Source organism: Rhinolophus hipposideros (genome assembly GCF_964194185.1).
Source record: "Rhinolophus hipposideros genome assembly, chromosome: 24".
NCBI classification, from domain to species: Eukaryota; Metazoa; Chordata; class Mammalia; order Chiroptera; family Rhinolophidae; genus Rhinolophus; species Rhinolophus hipposideros.
Genome location: NC_138070.1, coordinates 6,629,847 through 6,650,084, shown reverse-complemented (window position 1 = coordinate 6,650,084; position 20,238 = coordinate 6,629,847). Strand labels below are relative to the sequence as shown.

Below are 20,238 nucleotides of genomic sequence, written 5' to 3'. Positions count from 1 at the left end.
AGAGTCGCTTCCTCTTTCTATTTCCTGAGCGTTCTCTTCAGTGCCAGGGAAGGGGCCTGCCTCCTGGAGCCAGCATACAGCTCTGCAGACTGCCCCTAGGTGGTTGTGAGGCACATTAAAATACATACTGAGAATAAGATGATTGGGTAAGTTCTGGAAATACCAATATTAAAAATCCCAATTTAACATAGAGAATTTTCTTGGGACTTTATTTCATTCCTAATGTTTATGTGATGATTTTTTTCTTTTTTCCCCCCCTCCTATTAGCCTGTTTAACCATATTTGTTAACAGCAACAGTTAAGGATCGTTTTGACATCTGTCAGTTCCCTAGGGTAGTAGCCTTGTTTCATCTCTGCCTGGTTGAGCGTTGTAACTGCCAGGCTGAGAGCCTGGCTGGTACCCCAGAAAGGAAGCCTCTGAATTGAAGGCATTCTCCCTCTCCCCCGCCCCAGCAACCCGCCCTGTTCTTACCACGCTGTCCGTTGCCCCTCATCTTAGATGTGCCCAGGTAGACCCTGGTTTCATGTGCAGGCTTGGCTTTGTGTGTGACCCTTGACTGCTCTTCACTACAGAAGTGGTTTTCTTGATTCTTTCCTGTCACTTTGCAGCACCATCAGCACCAAGCCGCCCAGGCTCTCCATTTGGCCAGTCCACAGCAGCAGTCAGCCATTTACCACGCGGGGCTTGCACCAACCCCACCTTCCATGACACCTGCCTCCAATACGCAGTCGCCACAGAATAGTTTCCCAACAGCACAACAGACCGTCTTTACGATTCATCCTTCTCATGTTCAGCCGGCGTACACCAATCCACCCCACATGGCCCACGTACCTCAGGTAAATCAGCTTTAGCCAACTTTCTGCGAAGACCAAGTAGAATACGAAAGTTATCAGATAAGCAGCAAAGAGCCAGATCCTCTCCAAGCTAGGAAACCCTGTGTGTGATTTGCTTGTCTTCCTTTTCCCGCTCAAATACATGTGATCTGACCCCAAATGAATGTTTGTGTGGTTTTGTAATGGAATCAGCGAAGTTGCTGATTGGTCAGTCCTTTAACATTTACCAGCTGAGACCTTAAAAATATCTTTGACTCTGGAATGCAACCCAGTCCTCCTTTCCTTTCTGTGTCTGCTTTGCTATGTTTACATAGCTTCATTGATATATATATACATACATACATATATATATATTCAGTCTCTTTCATACACACACATGAAGTATGACAGGAAGGGTGGACCTTCACGAGTTCTCAACTCCCCAGGGAGACTACCCTGGGCCTGTCAGTTTGAATGTTAGTCACATGAATTCCAGAGAAATCTCTCCACTTGTTTTCCATACATCTGCTTTGACCATATGTTGTACTTCTTGAAAGGGCTTGGCCTTGTATGTTGGTGCAGTGTAACTAGAAGCTGAAAGCACCCAGGTTTTACGCAGTTTTCTTAAAGAGCAGCCCTGGATGCACTTTGGAGCTCACTTCCAGTGTAAGCTTCTGAAGGTTGAAAGGTGTGGTTGCCATCTCAATGGTTGCTGTCTGCATCAGCTGCTGAGGAAGGTCCAGTGCAATCCAGGGCCAGGTGGGATTGTCCTCGTGAGGAGAAGGACGGCACTGACGTTGGCTCTAACGCTATCTTTGAGGCCCGCCCTGGAGCTGTGAAGGGTGAATCGGCTGTATTTGATGTCTCTTTTTTGCTGCTTTCATAACAGCACACTTAGGCCGGTCTAAACGAGACTGCCTCCCTGAACTCCGTGTCACACAGTGTGCCACTGAGGCCCTGGTGTGGTGGGGGTTGGAAATGCGGCTTAGTGGGAGCTAACTCTCGGGGTGACCTTGTAACTAGAGTTCCACAGCTCTGGGAAGTTTGGGCGTCCTCCCTGCCAAAGTGCAGGTTCTGTAGTGTGGCGCACTGCAGTGGCTGATTTGCTTTGGATGGCGGGGAGGGGAGCTGGTTTGGTCAGGTGTGGGCCAGCACGGCGTGGCTGCATCAGGAGCTTCATGAGAGCTGGGGTCCTGTAGATGTCTAGGAGAGGCTGGCAGCTAAGTAGGTATGTGAACTTACATGTAGGTTGGGGTTCGTAAAATCTCACTTTTGTGTTTTTGTGCTGAAAGACCAAAAAGGGTTAACAGGGAAACCCAGATATGCCATAGGCCCATGTGAATATGGAAGAGAATGAAAACAGCATTTCATCATGGTCTGGAACTGCGCGCGGTTTGGGAGGCAGGAAAATGAGGTCTCTTCTTGGCCTTGCCAGGTCCCAGCAGAGCTGGGATCCTGCTGTGTTTGGGTGAAAACCTTCCCAACTTGACAGTGAGACCGGATTGAGCTCACTGTCACTTGGTACAGAGACACTGAGCTGGCCTGGATTATTTCTTATTATTCCTCCGCCTCTCACTGGAGGCGCTCACTGCAACTTCATCCTCCTGCTGCCCCATCAGCCTATCATTTAGCGCTAGAGTAAGGGGGCCTGAGTCTCCTCTCACTGCCCTAACTCTTCACTGACGTGTGCTGCTCAGCAGGCAAGCGCAGGGGTGGAGTGGGGCAAGCAGTAATCTGTGGAACAGAATCTGACAGTCCCTGCTCATACTGGAGTAATCTGCTTTCCTACTAGAAAGGAATGTCCTCTGTGAAAGTCCTTCAGGCCCCACCCGGAAGCCAGAATCTGAAGTATGATTGCATCTAGCCTCCTGTTGAGAGTGCTGCCCTAGGCTCAGGGGTCTGATGTTTGTGAGGACTTTACCCCATATGTGGAACCCAGGGATCAGAAATGCTGAAGGCTAGGACCTTGCAGCCCTGACTAACCCAGGCTCGCTGGGTGCCTGCTCCCTCAGCCTTGCAGGGTCTCTGCTAAAGGCTGAAGCTTATCTGTAGGTCAGTTGATGATCACAGGGCGTGTCCCCAGAGAAAAAGACAGGGCCTGGAGTGCCCCCTGATGCCCTTTCCTGAGAGCCCCAGCCCAGTGAAAGGAACACAGTTGACATGTTGTTTAAGCTGGAGATGTTGCCTGTATGCGTAAAAGAGCTCTCTGTTTCAGGCTCATGTACAGTCAGGAATGGTTCCTTCTCATCCAACTGCCCATGCGCCAATGATGCTAATGACGACACAGCCACCCGGCGGTCCCCAGGCCGCCCTCGCTCAAAGTGCACTACAGCCCATTCCAGTCTCGACAACAGCGCATTTCCCCTATATGACGCACCCTTCAGGTGAGGCGTGTGTGTGCAGGGGCCGCCGGGCACCCCAAAGCATTCTGCTCGCACAGGTCGAATGGCAGGCAGGGCCAGCGCTTCAAGCCCCGCGTTTGAGAACGAGCAAGCCCCGTCCGAGTGCACAGTAGGGGCCGTGGCGATCAGTTCAGTGTCAGGGCTTGAGGCTTCCAGAGCCGAGTCTGTGTGTGTTTTGATGGTACCGTGTTTGGCTGAGAAGCAGCAGCCGCATTCTGTCTAGCTGGTGCATGCGTAGGGCTCAGTTGGCCTTCCTTGTTGACAGGCTGGACAGGGCAGCGTTTTCCTTCCTGAGTCCCAACAGTCTGACATTTTGGGGGGTTACCATCCAGACAGAGTTTGATTGTAGCTCTAGAGAATACTGATTGAGAAAGTGCTGTGTATGGATTGGTTTTGAGTGTAGTATTAGCTCCCACCTATGCCCTGACAGGGAGAGAACGCCCCGTGTTTGTGCTCTAATACTTGATGGCTGCCATGGCGAGATTTCAGTCTAACCTGTTCCTCTGAAAGCAATACTGGTGCTTGGCTAATACTGGGGAGGGGGTATGTGAAGGCCTGGTTTTCTATCCCATGAGCAACAAGTCTTCCGGGAGTTTTATCTGAAGTGGTTTTACGTCTTACTGGTTTGTTTCTACCCATCTTCCCCTCCCCCTTTGGTGCAGATGGGATGGGGGGAAGTGAATTAAATTGTGAGTCTTGTTCAGCTAGCACAAGGATAGTTTACAGTCATGTGCTGCAGAGACACTAGGCTAATGTGCGGTGTTGCCAGTTTTCTGTTTAAATATTCACTTTTCTTTTTTACAGTACAAGCCCACCACCAACAGCAGTTGTAAGGCTGCCCTGGAGGAACCGAAAAGCCAAATTCCCTCCTCCCTTCTACTGCTTCTACCAACTGGAAGCACAGAAAACTAGAATTTCATTTATTTTGTTTTTTAAAAATATATGTTGATTTCTTGTAACATCCAATAGGAATGCTAACAGTTCACTTGCAGTGGAAGATATTTGGACCGAGTAGAGGCATTTAGGAACTTGTGGGCTGTTCCATAATTCCATACGCTGTTTCAGAGTCCCGCAAGTACCCCAGCTCTGCTTGCTGAAACTGGAAGTTATTTATTTTTTAATGATCCTTGAAAGTCATGAACACATCAGCTAGCAAAAGAAGTAACAAGAGTGATTCTTGCTGCTATTACTGCTAAAAACAAAACAAAACAAAAAATCAAGACTTGGAACACCCTTTTACTAAACTTGACAAAGGTTCAGTAAATTCTTACCGTCAAACTGACGGATTATTATTTATAAATCAAGTTTGATGAAGTGATCACTGTCTACAGTGGTTCAACTTTTAAGTTAAGGGAAAAACTTTTACTTTGTAGATAATATAAAATAAAAACTTAAAAAAAATTAAAAAATAAAAAAAGTTTTAAAAACTGATATCCAGTTAGTGTGTGTTTGTATAAGCTACTAGTTAATATCAAGGCAGGAGCGCTGAGTTTGTGCTTTCTTTATCTCCTGGAAGGTTAGTTGTCAAATGATTTTTCTTCTTCACCTTTAGTTATGGTTCAAGGTATCTCTAGAAAAAGACAAGACTGATATTCTATTTGGTGGATAGAGGTCTGCTTCAGAAGGAGGAAGGCTGGCCAGAGTTGGGCAGCGCTGAAATTCCACATCCTCAGCCTGATGCTGATTCTGTAAGCTTCCTTTTAAATATCTCCTGAACCCAAATGAGTGTTGTTAGTTGTCCTGACTCAGGCATCTGTCTCTTTTACCAGTAGGGGGCAGGAGACACTTTTTAAAAACCTGATAAACTCAGAGGGCAGAAAAGATACAATGATGTACACAGCAGGTTATTGCTATAGACTCATAAGCATTTGTTAATGTCCCCAATTTGCGGGGGAGGGAAAAGCAAGTATTTGAGCAGGGTAAGGATTTTGGGATTTTGCAGAGACCATAGTCATCATAATAGAACTTTTAAGTAATTGTGGTAACAAATCAAGATTCTGAAAACTTTTTAATTCACATGTAGCAATTTGTACATTGTAGCAAATTTTGCATTATTCAAGAATAAGTTACTTATACAGTACATAAACAAGACATAAAAATTTGCCAAATAACCTTCTGCCTATAATGATAGAAGATGAATTCATTTTCTGTATTGTTACAATGCTCTGCTTATTCCAACCAAACACTGGATGTCAGATGTGTCCTTGTTAAGAGGCAGTGGATAATATAAGTTCCTGTAACCTGTGGGAGATGTTAGAGCTCACATGACATTTGCGATAAGAGACTTAGCCCTGAATGAAAGCATAAAGGAATTTTAGGCAACCCTTAGGAAAGAGTTCAAGGCCTTGATTTTAGGTTAAGAAACTGTTATATAAAAATAGTGTTCTCTGGCCTACGATTTTAATGATTGCTATTCCTTTTTCCTACACGGTCCAGAAATGATCAAAGGCAGAAGATCTATACCAGATAAAGCCATATGGATTGCTGGTCTAAAATTCAAGGCAGGTTAGTTGACTTAATTCTTTGGTGCTGGTGACTGTTAGTAGTTTGTAAAAGTTAATTAAAGTCAGATTAAGGAAGTGATGGTGCTGGGAGCAGTCAAGCTATCTTTGTTGTCTGTAAGTAGATAACTGATGGTTGCTGTCCCTTTGGCACTCAGAGCCTGGGTTCAGTGGAGGTTGCTGGCTTGGCCTCTTGCTGCCAGCAGTGGTCACATCAGGACTGGAAGGGTGGTGGAATGTGCTATCATCGTGGCAGGCCAGCTGCAGCCAGCAGGGTCACTGAGGGCATCAAGCCCAGGGACCCACTGCTCCCTCCTCCAGCTCGACCTGCTGTAGCAGGAAGGAAAGGCATTGGTTTAGTGTCACTTGTTCCCAGGCCGTTAGGGGGCTTGTCAGAATGTATTTTGAACTATCCCGGTAACTCAGACGTGTTTAGAAAGGAAAAGTTTTTCTTGAACATTTTATACTGAAGCAGTCTGGAGTCTTCCAATTCAGTCAGAATCTGAGCTTGTACTTTGTAGCCAGTGGGTCAGAGCTTCTGGTTTGGCACTCCCTGAGATGTGTACGTTGAGACTGCTCAGGAGTGAGTGCCCCTGGCTTGAATATGTCATATCCCAAATGTGGAGGGAGGAGGGCATTTACTCAGTTCCTTTCCTGTGCAGACAAGGGGAAATCTGCACCGGTAGACTTGTCAGCATTGACTTTGTGATTAGTTTTCTCTTTAAAAAGAGACATTCAAAATAGTGCTCGCTCCCCTGGTCCACACTTTGCTTAATTAGCATTCATTACTTAGAGAAGCCTGCTTGATTTGTAGAAAATAAGGATCCTTAGAAATGGACCACAAATCTGGATCAGGGTTGTATCTGCTTTATAAGCTCTCAAAACACCAGGAGTGTTGGTTTTAAAAGTAACGAGGTTGGCTACTTGCCTCTCCTCTCCCCTTCAAAAAATCCCCAGAAAATTCTAGAAGCAAATGTCTGACCTCTTGGAGTACCGAGAATGGCTAGAGGGAGCCGACCAAACCCTCACCCCAGATAAGGCAGTCAGTAGTCAGTTTTAGGCCAAGGTTTAATTTTAGCCTAAAATTGATGTGCGTCTATATACATGAAGCTGTGCTGAGCGGCCAGGTTCCCAGGAGCCACTTGGGTGAGCCTGGCGGCTGTACTGAATGGCTCTGCTGGCAGCCGGGAGCAGCTGACTTCACTCTGTCATGTCACTATCCCCTTGTTTCTGAGCCTCCGCCTGGAAGATCTGGGAGGAGCCAGCCCCCTCCCCGTGAATTGTATCACTTGTGAAAGTGTAGATAGAGGTTTGACTGCGGGCCCTCCCTGCCTGTTGGAGATGTGTCCGTGCACACACATTCTGCATCAAGTGACGCAGTAACAGCCGGAATAGCACACTGATCGTGGGCAATTAAAGGAGCTCCTCATTAGCCGTGGCAACAGATGCCTAGCTTCCATTTTAGCTCAGGAATGAGTCTAAAACCTTGTGGGATAATTTAATAAGCCATCAGACGCTGGGGGGCTCCGAGCCAACCCTGTCGGTGAAGAATTTACTAGAAAGGCCCAGGAGCCCTTCTTCCTTGTTTATTTGTCCCTCCTTTACACCTCAGTTAGTTGAACTCTCACCGTAAAGCTGCTATAAACCGAACTCCATTTTATTCATAAGGCACCAGGGTAGAACTGTAACTTGCCACCCTCCTATTTCAGTAATTGCCTGAATGTCCCTGAAAGGGTGACACATCACTTCTTTACATTTAGGAAGGACAGTTGCTACTCAGCAGTAGGTGACTGTCCTGAGGACACAACAGACCAGGAAGCCAGGCGTGCTGGCTCACACCAGGAACTAGTCAGGTAGGGTTTGCATAGCTGTCTGACTATAAAAATCGCATGGGTAGTAATTCAAACAGTGCAATGAAATAAGCGATGGTTTAGTTTTGAAACCTGAATTCTTTGAAAAATTAATCTGAGGTAAAATGTTTAAAATCATTTTTGACCTTTCATGTGTCCATCTGCTAGAGCTTTGTCCTAAGGCTGTGTCGAAGCAGGTTCAGGGTGGCCACCTATGGCCTGCGTACAGCAGAGGCGCCATGTGGGCTGAAGCTGCAACAGGAAAACCATAGGGGAATCCAGGGCTTGTTAGTGTTTTGGGCTTAAAGTCTGTCATCAGCTGTGACAGCGTCAGTGACGAACAAGTTTCCACTGCCAGTTCTGGCCCTAACCCCGCCACCTCCTCTAAGAGTGATGGGGACCAGTCCTAGGGACCCAGGGCAGGAGCTAGAGGCACCTGCAAACAAGAACTACATCTGTAAACAATGAGAGAAAGACAGGGTGTAGATGAAGCTGATAGGAGGCCCTTTAACAGGCCTAATAGAAGGGTCACATCCAAACTGGAAGGAGCAGTTACCAGTGTCCCTTAAATCTTTCTGAAAGGAAGGAAAGTTACATTCACAAGGTGCTCTCTGCTTGCTGTGCTGGGCCAGGGACTCCTCACCGCCTGTCAGAGAGGCGTGTACTGATTGTCGACGGCCCGCAGGTGGCTCCGGGAGGAGGAGTCCATCTCATAGTCAGAGTCGCGGGCTCGGCTGGCAGGCTCGGGCTCCAGGTGGCGCAGGCTGTTGGCCAGTTCCTCAGGTGAAGGCACCAGGTGGAAGATCTGCTCGGGAGGCGAGGATCGGCCTGGGAGAACCTCTGGGCCGAGACCCCGTGGACAGCCAGAAGAGCTAAGGTGAGGGAGGCCCAGCTCTGAATCCCAGCGAGAGAGAGAAAAAGGGAAGAGGACCGTGTTGGAGGAACCTGGGGGACAAGGGACAGAGACCACGCTGTCAGTCTCAACAGGGCAGGGAGGTGTTGGAAGGGCACAAAACGAGTCCATGTCCCCAAGTTGGCAGCAAGCTTTTACCCTCTCTCTACCCGGGTCCCTGTGCTATCCACCCCCTTTAGCAAGGGGCATTGAGGGCACACCTGGTGGCTGGGAGACGACTACCACATAGCTGGACAGCCGGACGTCACAGGCAGCACCGCACTCGAGTGGGATGGGTGAGCGCTGGAAGTGGTGGAGCATGTCCACAACCGAGGGGAAGTGAAGGTGCTGCACTCGGCACTGGCCCCGCTCGGTGAGCGACAGACGCAGGTGCTGCGGGGACAAGCCAGCAGGCTCAGGTGCTGGCCCCACAGGGCCTTCAATGGGGCGGGGGAGGGGAGGGTAGCCCCAACTGCTGCGCCCCATACCTTGGCTATGCCCTGGAAGTTGAATGTGAGCACGTATTCCCCACGCCGTGTCTCACTCTGCCGTACCAGGAACACTCCATGGGCGTCAGGGCCCTGCAGCTGGACTAGCTGAGCTGCCTTCACGCGGGAGATGGGACCATGGAACCAGGGATAGCAGGACAGGAAGTGATCTGTTTTCTGGCAGGCTGGGTCCAGCAACCCCCCAAGAGAAGCACCTGGTAGAGAAGATGCGTAATGTCACCCCCCCCCCCCCCCGTGGCTGCCTTTCACCCTGGGCTGAGGCTGGGCGCCGAGGTATGCAGAGGACAAAGGCTTGGACCACTCACCTTGGTTCAGGGAATCTGTGCTTCCCCTGGGAGAGCTCGCCATGGGGGGCTCAAGAGCTGGGGGAACATGCAGCTCTGGGTCTGTGCTCTCCAGCCTGCTGGAGAAGAGGCTGGGTTAAGGCCCGGGGGGGTCAGGGTGCCAGGCAGAGCTGTGCCAGGAGTGGGGCCCTACGGGACTGGGGCCTCACCCTTGGCCTGTGCATTCCTGGAGCTCAGCCATCCATGAATTCAGCTGCTGCTCGTCTCCCACCTCAAAGATGATGTCTGTTCGGTCCTTCACCTGGTGGGGAGGAAGGGTACGGCTGTGTGGGACCCCTGCGGTGTGTGTGTGGGACCCTCGGGTGTGGAAAGCTGTCACTCACCTTCAGCACGAAGGTGTAGAGGTTGTCAGGCATCTCGAGGCGTGTGCACCGCCGGACCTCCTGGATGCTGGAGCAGGCTGCTTGGAGCTTGGGCTTGGAACTCTAGGAGACCAAGGTGGGGCAATCAAGGCTCGTCCCTGCTGGTCCTTTGCCCCCCCAGGCCTCTGTTTCTCTGCCGCCTCCCCAGGAGCCTAGGGTGCTGCTGAGGAAGGTCGAGCACGCTGGCTTGCAGGAGCCCACAGAGGTTCTTGCCACTACCTCTTCAGCACCGTCCACACACACTGAGATCCCCAGAAAGCTCTGTGGGCCCAGGGCCAACCCCTTCACCTGGACCTGTGGACAGTGCAGCGCTGACACGTGTTTCTCTTCCCGCTGGTGGAGCAAAGAGCGCCCTGGGCAGCTACGTCACACTGGCTGCCTGATCCCCTCATCACAACAAGCCCAGAGATGGCCATGAGGGTATCAAACCCAAGCCACATTCTGTGGTGCTGACTGCCGGCCCCCCCCCCCCCAGTCTTTGTCGTGCCTTTAGCTCCTCCCTCCAGTAGCACCCCAGCGGTACCGCTCTCTCCTGGTCTAACAGCCCTGGAAGCAATTCTTGGTGAAGTCACTTGCCTGAGGAAGGAAAGGTCAGGCTTTGAACCCCTAGAACCTCAAACTCACTAATCTGTCAAGTCTCAGGACAAGGAGAGGTAGATTAGCGTACGGGGTTGGCAGAATGGCTTAGCCACAGGCTTTTGGGGCTTCTGCCAGTGTGCTCCAAGGAGCAGAGCCTGGCACCGCTAGTCCCACTTTCTGCCAGTCAAAACCCATGTAAAACCGTGGATCCAGGCATCTCCCCTGGCTTCCAACAGGTACGGGTTCAGAGTAGGTGGGAAATGGTCCCCAATTCCTTTGCCAGCAAGAGCCCGCCCTTCTAGGTCCTGGCAGCCTGGCTGGAGCAGGGGCTGACCCTGTGGTGCCCTGTGGTATCTGATCCCAGAGAGCAGGAGGCCCTGCAGCACCCCAGGACCCAGGAGCCAGCTTTCTCAGAAGGGAGGTCAGCCCTCCACTGCCCCCCATCTCCTCCACTGCCTCTTGTGATAAGACTTTCCCCGGGGGGGGGGGGGGTCATGAGATGATCAATGGCTGCTTCCAGCAGAGGCCAACAGACAATAAGAAAGGTGGAAGGAACCAGAGATGAGTCGGGGAATGCGCACAGGAGGCCCAACTGGGTCCCCTTCCCTCCAGCAGCTCTTTTCCCAAGGGCTGGGAGACAGCCAGTCAGGCCTGGGTACAGCCCCTACTAAGCCAGCACGGGGTGGGGAGGTAGAAACAGGGCTTTGGGGGAATCCGTCCGCCACGTACTCTGCCCGGAAGGGCACATCTTAGCCAGGGGCTGCCTTTTCAGAAGGGGTACGAGCCGATCCTCAAAGCCATCTGCTTAACCATGCTGTGGACACGGAGGTACCAGGCATCGCTGACAGATGGATGTGACCACAGGGCCAGGCTGCCTGCCTTCAACCCCCCTCCCTACCCCGTGGCAGGAGGGCCAATGAACAACAGTGAGGTGAGAGGGCAGCCTGGCCAGGAGAGGATTGGCCAAACCGGGGCTCTTCCCAGGCCAGGCCCACCCCCAGGTGGCCTGGGAGCTACCAGTCCCTAGACATAGCAGTCTAGGAGCCATAATGTGTATCAGGGCTCACTGCACTGTGGCACCAACGTCACGTGTGAGGGAGCAGCTTGCAGGGGTTGCACAACCAGTAAATCCCAGCCCGAAGTAACCAGCTCCAGCCAGGGCATTTTCACCTTCCCAGTTTCTCTTCCACAGCCCCCACACCCTTATTTCTCAGCCCGGGAGTCAGATTTGGGGAGCACAGCAGTCTCGCACAGCCCCGGCACAGGCACTGGACACGCCAGAGCACATGGGGCATGGGGCCTCTCTGCTCCCGGCAGCTTTCCCAGTCAGCCAGCCTCTCAGAGCCTGTTTCCTGTCTGCAAAATGGGTAAGGTATGAAAGGCGATTTCCTTCCTTCTCCTGCTCTGCAGTTGGCCCTGCCTGGCCCCCCACCCTCCCCGCCAGCTCCGGCCTCAGGATCCCTGGGGGGAAGTGGGCCAGGCCAAGAGGGGAACAGTCCTAGTCTCCCTTTCAGTTCCGCTCCGGGCCCTGGCCCCAGTCCCAGCCCCAGTGAGTGCCGAGATAAAGCAGCAAAGCCACTGGTTTCACTCTGAATGTGGGGCCCTCTGTGCCAGCTCCACCCCAGCAGCTGAGGAGCTGCCGGCCTGGCAGGCAGTGGTAAAGAGCACCCACCCCCACCCCGCGGCCAGCCCTGGCTGCAGGCGATAGTACAGCTCACCGTGGCTCGTGTTCCCCTGCAGGGTGAGCTGGCACAGAGCCTTCCCTGACTCCCCGCAGCAGCCCTGTGTGAGCGCTGCCCCAAGCAGCCCATGTGTCCCCCGGGGCCACACAGCTCTACTCCTAGAGCTGGGAACCCCAGCCTGGCCAGGATCAGAGCCAGTATGTCTACCTGCTGCTAGTAGTGGGGGCATGCCCGAGGCTTTGGCCAGATTGGAGGGCCACTGAGAGCATGAGGACAGGACATCCCCACCTGTGGCTGGTCCAGAGCAGGACTTAGAAGCACTGGCCACTGTATGGAGGGATCTGTGGATGCCTTTCTGGATGGGTGATGTGATGAGACCGAGCTGGGGCTGTGTCAGCAGCTATAGGAACATTTGGCGGCTTCAGGTCCCCTCCTCTCACATGCCCACTATCCTACCTGCCTTGCGAGGCCAGCAAGCAGCTGCTCTCAACCCACATCATAGTCACACTGTGCTCAGGTGATCGAAATGGCCAAACCACTCCAGATATTTGTGGTACAAGAAATAGAATGTCACCGCCACATCCTGCAGCATCCGCTACTGGGGAGCAAGTGTTCTCAGCTCCTAGCATTAAAAAAGATGGCTGCTTTCTTATGGCTACTGTGGCTCCAGTGGGAACAACCCATTTCTTTCTTTGCTGTGGCTGCTAGGAAGCTCAAAAACCAGCTGGAAGGACAGTTAGTCTATTCAGTGGACAGTAAAGCTGGGCAGAAACTATACACACCGTAGAGCTTACATTTCTCCTTTATCTGGGCTCTATAATTCTCTTATCCGTCTAGGCTTTAGGGTTCAGTCCTGACCCTTCCACTTGGATAAATCCTGGATAAGCGGCTCAGCCCTCCTTTATCATCTGTAAGGTAGAGCTATTTAATAGCCCCTCTCTTTAAACAGGGTTGGCTAGTATTACGTTTCCAGGCTGGGGTCTGAGGCCAGCCAAGGTGTGCCAAGCCTTTGTGGGCTCACTCCACCGACACAATACCACAATACCACAGCGCTACAACCCTGCAGCGTTCAAACGACAGCACCGTAGGGTCACAAACGTGGGCACTACAGCCTCCCCTTCGAGTCGCCTAGGAATTGGCCACACACTTGCTCGCTCAACCTTACAGACCCTATCTGCTCCTTTATCATCTTGCACTGAAATTCACGCGTTAATATAACATACCTGCCTACATACCCTAAGACAAAGGGAAAAGAGGGGATGTAGCTCACATTAAAATAAGATGTCCTGTGCCTGTGCAGACAACACAATAACCTACTCAGGTGCTTGTGAGTTTGTTTTGACGAGATCAGAACATGAAGGAGCCAGAAGGCAAGGTGAGCCCTGGAAGGACGGTATTCAGTGGACAGTAAAGCTGGGCAGAAACTTCCGTGGACTTCTCCGTAACGCCGGGCAGAGTTCTGGCTCTCAGTCTGTCATCTCACCCTTTTGCAGGGCAGCGTGGAAAGCTGTGCCTCAACCCACGGTTCTCCCAGACTCCCACTGACCAAGGGTCCCTGTGCTCCCACCGGTGGCCTTTGGGCCTGCCTGGAGAGAAGAAAAGTGACGGCTGAGCCAGACCTTTCCCGTCTACCTCTCTGGGCCTTGCTTTCCCTCATACCTTCACCTGCAACCGGTCCCACAACCTGCTGCCTGCCGATCCCTGTGTGCTAAGGGGCAGAGGGCAGGGATGGATGGCCCTTCCAGAGTCTTCTAAGGTAACTGGGCTGCACCCGACTCTGCCATGTTCTCACAACCATCTTGAGTGGGGCCTGTCACCATTCATACCCTGGAGACCCCGGCAGAGGTTGTGGCCAACACCGCCCTGAGCTCCAGGTGCTGGTGCCCCTGCAGGAACGAAACAGAGTCCCTGACTCACAAAGCTTCCGTTCTAGCCAGGGAGATGGACGCTCAACAGGAAGGAGACAGGAAGGCCAGGACAGGCAGGTGAGGAGGCCGCGAAGGGCTGACCTCGGTCGGCTACGCTGAGAGCAGGGCTGAGCTGCCCAGGCACTGGGATGGCCTCGCAAAGGTCCTGCAGTGGGAAGCATGGACACTTGCAGAGGCGGACAGGTCTCATGTCCCCCCAGAAGTCCCTATGGGGTTTTGGCTGGGGGAGTCGGCTGGGGCTTATTCAGAGTGGCATGTGGAAGTGGCAGCTGGATGTGTAGATGTGCAGCGCATGTTGAATCCCTCGACAGAAGCCGGCCTGATTGTGGGCCAGACCCAGCTCTGATCGCCGCCTCCACAGGAAGCTGTGGGGAAGATGGCATCTAACTCCCCAGACAGCAAAGGGCCTGGCACAGAGAGCCCCACGGTATGGGCAGGCCGGGCCCTCACCATGGTCTTGTTCCATCTACTGTGCCAATTCTGGCCACTGAAGCGGCCCTCACCCTCGAGCTAAAACCTTGAGGAGAGACCACCGAGCACCTGGCATCCCGCAGGCCACTGCAGCCCCCTGGCAGTCTCTCCCCCTCTCCGTCACTCCTCTCCTACAATGAGCAGCAGTGGGACAGGAAGTAGAACATAACATGTGGCTAGAGGACTAGGGCCAAGTGACATGCCTCTGCCCAGCACCCATGCCTTCAAGGTGTCATCTCCGGGGCCTGGAGCCGGGCTCTAGAGGTGCTCAGACGAGCCCTGGCCTGCCACTTACTGCTTTGGTATCAGGCATGGCATCCACCACACCCTCAGTGTACACGGGGACAGTAAGTAGATCATGCTGACCCACCAGGAGCAAGGGGAGGATGGGAGGTGGTCTTGGATGTGGGCCTGAAAACATAAAAGGCTTAGAGCAAGTTCCAGGTCCCAGTCTTAGATAGCTGGGTCCCCCAGAGCCCAAATGGGTGCTGCCTGGATGAACGAAAGAAAAAAACAGATGAAACATCATTCTGGAAAATGCTTACTCAAGTCTTACTGATTGTTATCAAAACACCAACCTAAAAAAAACAAAGAAAATGCCCTGTCTTGTTCCAAAAAGGATTTTAGTCAGATTACAGGGATATTCAGAGAGACGGAGGGAGACAACTGCTAGAACGCAGACCATAGTCCCACTTGCCACAAATTTGTCTCTGAGCTTCCTGGCAGCCAGTGCAAAGAGGGATTCTCCAAGAGAAGTCAGCTCTGTGTGCAGCAGTCCATTAAAGGCTCTGGGAAGGACCAGATCAGAGAAACCTGTTGAACCCATGTGTTCCCCAGATTTTGGCCACCTAATGTCCTGCTCAGAAACTTCTCTGGGGCCTGCATAAGCACAGCACAACCTCCCCATGGGGTTTGGGAATTAGTCCTGGCCTTCAGTCACAACTCTGCCTCAACCTCCTTGGACAAGCAACTCTCCTCCCCTGATCTCAGTCTGTACTTTTGTAAGGTGAGATACTGTCACTACCGTTCCGTGAGAATTTAGCAATACAGTGTATACAAAGGTGCTCGCAGCGAGTATGGAAAGGTTCCTGGGGTGGGGTGGCACAAGGCAGGGATGAGCTTAGGAGCCAGTGTGGAGAAGCAGAGATTGCTCCAGAGCAGAAGCCCCTCCCTGAGGAAGCCATGCTCCACTGTCCCGCCCTCGCCCACCCACCGCAGTCGGCTGTCACAGCTGTCTCCCTACCACTTGACCATGGACTCAAGAAGGCTTCCCTGCGCCCTCTCCATCTTTGTGTCTTCGGCAGGGCACAGAGTAAGTGGCTATGTTTGCTAAACACTCTGCAGTGGGGAAGGTAGAAGGAAACGCTTTGGCAGCTATGGAACAAGCAAGAGCCAGCACCCAGAGGCCAAAAACTACAGCCGAATCCACAGGGGAGTCAGCTGTGGCTAGAAATGGTAACAGACCCTTCATACCACCCTTTAGTGGCTACCTGCTATGTGCCTGGGCTGTCCACCAGTGGCTTCTGGACTTTTGAATTCACAGGCCAGCACCATTTCAAAAATTTTCCAGTTTCACAAAAAAGAGCATCATATCAAGGAAGAGGGGCTGGGACCAAGGAAGTAGAAAGGTTCCAGAGGAGAAAACAACATTGTGATACTCTGGTGAGAAAACCCTCACCACCCTGCTTTGGTCCATCTCTCTGAAGACCAGTAGCGGGGAAGCCTCCCATGAGCCCCCACAACAGCCCTTGAGGCTGGTGTTTTATCCGTACTTCATAAATGACAAGACAAGGCTAAGAAAACCTCCAGGGGCACAGCACAGAGAATGCATCACAACCAGGTGGCCTGGAGCTTCTGGAAGTGAGCCCGTTACCACGGGCCCCAGGTGGACGTGAAACCCACTGGCACTGAGGAGAGCTGGAGAGGGAGGCCACGCCCTCCCCCCCACACCCCCCGGGGCACCAGGGAGCCACAGAAAATGAGGAGGGAGGGCACAGATCACCCCATGGAGCAGAATGGTGGGGGCTGAGGGGTGCTCTAAAGGAACCCCACGATAGGGTGAGGAGTTGGAAAGCAGGGTGACGTCCTGAACTCCCCGAGGTGATCAGCATCAGAATTGAGCTGCCATCCATCAGTCCTCCCAGGTACATCCAGACCCACGCACTTCCCATTCCCCGCCTCTGCTCAGATCGTGGCCTGTGGGCCCCATCGCGCTGAATGTGGAAGCCCACATCCTTACCATGCCCCACGAGACCCTGCACAATCCAGTTCTGTTACCACCTCTACCTCTCACCCTGCTCCAGCCACACCAGCCTCCACTGTTCCTTAAATGGACCCAGCACACTCCACTTCAGGGCCTTTGCACCCATGTTCCTTCCGTCTGACAGGCAATTCCCCCACATGTGCACAGTTTGGCTCAGATTCAGGTCTCAGCTTGTGTCACCTCCTCAGGAAGGCCCTCCCTGACTACAGTGTCTAAATACACACAGTCACCATCACCTAACCCTCTACTTCCTTCACTGCATTTATCAACCTGTGAAATGGGCTCTGTGGGCACTTGGTCTTGCTCATGTGGCATCCCCAGCACCGAGCACAGTGCCTGGTAGGTCGTCAGTGCTCAATTTCACTCCTACAACAAACACCACAGGCCTTTCGTTTGCCAAATATCATGGCCCTACAGCAGACACCCCACTCCAACGAGGGCTCCAGAGGAGCGTGATCAGGGCGAGGGACGTGGCTGGATCTCCGCAGGCTCCGGCTAGCCAGGGGAGAGGACGGGCTGGCAGAAGGCTCTTCACACCCTACAACAGCACTGCTAGCAACCCCATGTCACAGATGGAGAAATGGAGCCCCCAGAGGCAGACTCACTTGTCCTGGCCACAGGGGGGGCCGAGTAGAGCTGGGGCTCGGACCCTCGTCTGCCCAGCCCCGGGGCCCACAGCCCATGCTCTCCCCCTCACTGCAGCTCTCGGCAAAGAAAAGCTCCCCTCCTCCAGGGAGCCTTCTCTGGTCACATGGTGGTTAGTGCGATTCCTGTGCCTCTCCCCCTGCACAGGGCTTATCAGGTCCAGCCATAATTTCCTGATGGTGCAGCTGCCCCCACCATCGGACTGGGAGTTCCTCTGGGGGTGGAGACAGCACCAAGCCGTGTTCCCAGCTGGGGCCCAGCGCCGGGTCTGGTCCAGAGCAGGTCCTTAGGGAGGGTTTGTCAGATGGATGGGTGAGTAGCTGGGTGAGTGCCTGGGGCCCCAGCCCTCAGATGTCTGGGGCGCAGAGGCAGATGTGGGGCGTGGTGAGTTATCTCACCCCCTTGGTCCCCAGCTCCTTTGGAGGCAAACTGAAGGCAATGAGCCAGTCCCATGGACTGAAGAAAGATTGGAACTACAGGCCACAGGTGACTTCCTTCCTCTGCCCACAACCAGGGCCCCAAACCCCTACCCCACAGGCCCTTCAAATGCGGGCTTCAGCCACTTTTTCTCAGTGTGACCCTGAGCAAATCACTTCTCTGCTTTTGTTTCCTCGTGTAAAATGGAGGTGATGGCAGAAGGCACCCTCTAGGGCTTCTGTAAGTGAACCTGTAAGTGACTCCCTAGCCCCCGGGAGCCAGAGCTCCTGTTTGGTCTGTCCCCTGAGGTCTTATGCTCCCAGTCCCCACAGGACCAGGAAAGGGATGAGAGAAGCTTCCAGAAAAGCCACATGGATCAGTTGCCCCCCTTTCTTGGCAAATGAGAGCCCCTCAGTGCCAGAAACAGACCTCCCCAGAGCCAGAGAGAGAGAGACAGACCCCCCAAATAGAACTGCTCTGCTCAGAAACAAGGTCCCTATCATCTCACTTCCCTCCTCTGGGCAGGTGGCACCCCAGTTCACACCGTCCCTGAGTGGTGGTGTGGGGGTGGGGGCCAGCCCACCCACTCTTGGACCCTAAGGCCCTAAGGAGGCGGGGGGGGGGGGTGTGAATTAGCCCGAGATGCTGGGACAGACGGAGTTGGAGGTCCATCTAAAGCTCCACCGGCAAGTGCCTGCCCCCAGGTCAGACTCAGTGGCACAGTCACAAAGCCCTCTCTCAGAGACCACCCCCCCACACACAATCACAGTGACAGGGACACAAAGTCCCTCTTAGATGCTGGAGTTACCTCCCCCCAGAGACAAACACCCTCAGCCACTCGACCCCCTCCTGACGTGTGGGCACCTGAGTAAGGAGGGGCCGGCTGTGCGGACAGGTGTGCACTTCTGCTCTGAGGCCAGCCCTAGGGGGCGACACACCAGATGGGGGAACCGCGGCTTAAGAGGGGCCACCCCTGGAAGCCCCACACTCCCCGCACCCGTCATGGGCATGACTGAACAGGTGAACCAAGCACCTAATCACCCACCAGCACCTTCACCAGCTGATCTCGCCTCGGTGACAAGTCCAGGCCACATCCCCTGGCCCTGTGGAGAGGGGGTCCTGGGACAGGGCCTTGTGGGACACGAATGGAGGGAGCCAGCGCCACCCTTACTGATGACACCTGCAGGCTTTCTCCCCTTGCACCTTTCCACAAGCTGTGCCCTCCATGCAGGCCACCATTCCTGCCCACACACTGGCTCTCAGGGTAAACGACTCTCCAGACCCTGGAGCTGAAATGTTACAAAGAGCAAGCAGTCACGGGCTGCTCAGCAACCCGCCATGAGGACCCCTGCTGTCCCCGCGGGCCTGGACCCTTTCTGAGGACAGAGCGCCTCTTGCATATGGTCAGCCAGCACCCAGCCGGCCCGGAACGCCTGGGGGCCCAGAGCAGGGTCAGGGGCCCGGCCAGACCCCATCCCCACCGCTCACTGCAAACCAGCTGCCACCAGTTCCCACCTTGAGCCACCACATCCTGCTCCCAGTATCACTCCAGGAATCCTCCGACCCCCACCCTGTGCGGCCATAGAGCCCCAGGGCAAATGTGCCCTGTCCCCGTCCGCACCTTTACCCAAGCTGTGCCTTCCTTAGTGCCGCTCCTGGCACCTCAGTCCCAGGGACACTCCAGGCCACAAAGGCCAGGTGTGGTCAGCTCCTTCAGATAAAGGGGAAGCCATGGTTCTGGGAGGCCACACCACGTGTGCAGGCCCCTGAGCAGGGAGGGGATGTGCCAGGCATCAAACCTGACGCTGCCCTCCCCCCCACCTTCCTGCTGCACAGGAGCGGGCTCTGTTGACTTGGGAACCCCATCCCCCAACCCACCAGGAAAGCAGATGAGCCCGACAGAGTCTGTGGGTTACCAACAGGGTGGGTGTCATAGGGCAGGGGTCCCAGAGCTGGCCAGCCCCCAGGAGCTTAAATGGGGTGCCCACCTCCCAGATCTGCTGTGGAGCCAGACCAGATTGGGGAACCCCAACAAGGCAGCCTGGCTGCGGCCTCTGGCCCAGCGTCTGCTCTGCACTTGCGGAGGAGGATGGAAAAAGTTGTGGTTAAGAAACAACAAATAACCTCTGTCACCAGCCTGGGTGGGGGACACACCAGAAGAGAGGGGGGCTCGTCACCACCAAGATCCCCAAAAGCCCTGGACGGTGGCCACTGCCTGCCTTCGAAGAATGATGATTCAGAAGAAGAGGTGAAGGAGAGGGCCTCTGGGCGCGAGGGGCTGCCGGGGTGCCAGGAAGGCTGAGGCAGCTGAGCCTCGGGCTGAGCTGACAGAAATGAGGGCCACAGCCAGAGGCCGGCCAGGCCCCAGCTGCAGCCACCACACCAACAATTTCCACGCTTCCGACCTAGATCTGGCACGACCTGTTGGTATCTGAAGCCCGCGTTTAGGGAGCGTTTACTAGGTGAGGTGCCTTGATACACGGCACCTCGGATATCAGAAAACAACAGGAGATCACAGCAGCCACAGAGAATAAAAGGCAGATGGATTAAATAATTAAAAGTGAAAAATAAAACCTAAGT

The 20,238-nt window shown here is 53.6% G+C and overlaps 2 protein-coding genes across 50 annotated transcripts in view; one reads left to right on the top strand and one right to left on the bottom strand.

The window, feature by feature from the left end:
- Positions 1-4,646, top strand: part of ATXN2 (ataxin 2) — a 100,475-nt gene extending 95,829 nt beyond the window's left edge. For 22 of the 42 annotated variants that reach the window (XM_081036433.1, XM_081036443.1, XM_081036414.1 and 19 more), the window contains 3 exons: positions 610-837; positions 3,029-3,197; positions 4,020-4,646. In XM_081036433.1, the coding sequence (XP_080892559.1) occupies positions 610-837; positions 3,029-3,197; positions 4,020-4,048 (426 nt within the window). In that variant the 3' untranslated portion in view covers positions 4,049-4,646. Of the gene's footprint in view, positions 1-609; positions 838-3,028; positions 3,460-4,019 lie in introns of those variants that run through there. The other 20 variants (XM_081036446.1, XM_081036431.1, XM_081036429.1 and 17 more) reach the window with 3 other exon arrangements.
- A 558-nt stretch (positions 4,647-5,204) lies between these two features.
- The window catches only part of SH2B3 (SH2B adaptor protein 3), a 38,738-nt gene continuing 23,704 nt past the window's right edge, over positions 5,205-20,238 (bottom strand). For 2 of the 8 annotated variants that reach the window (XM_081036461.1, XM_081036464.1), the window contains 6 exons: positions 9,635-9,736; positions 9,461-9,552; positions 9,273-9,370; positions 8,947-9,161; positions 8,680-8,851; positions 5,205-8,511 (listed from right to left, as the gene is read on the bottom strand). In XM_081036461.1, the coding sequence (XP_080892587.1) occupies positions 8,216-8,511; positions 8,680-8,851; positions 8,947-9,161; positions 9,273-9,370; positions 9,461-9,552; positions 9,635-9,736 (975 nt within the window). In that variant the 3' untranslated portion in view covers positions 5,205-8,215. Of the gene's footprint in view, positions 8,512-8,679; positions 8,852-8,946; positions 9,162-9,272; positions 9,383-9,460; positions 9,553-9,634; positions 9,737-20,238 lie in introns of all 8 variants that reach the window. The other 6 variants (XM_081036462.1, XM_081036466.1, XM_081036467.1 and 3 more) reach the window with 5 other exon arrangements.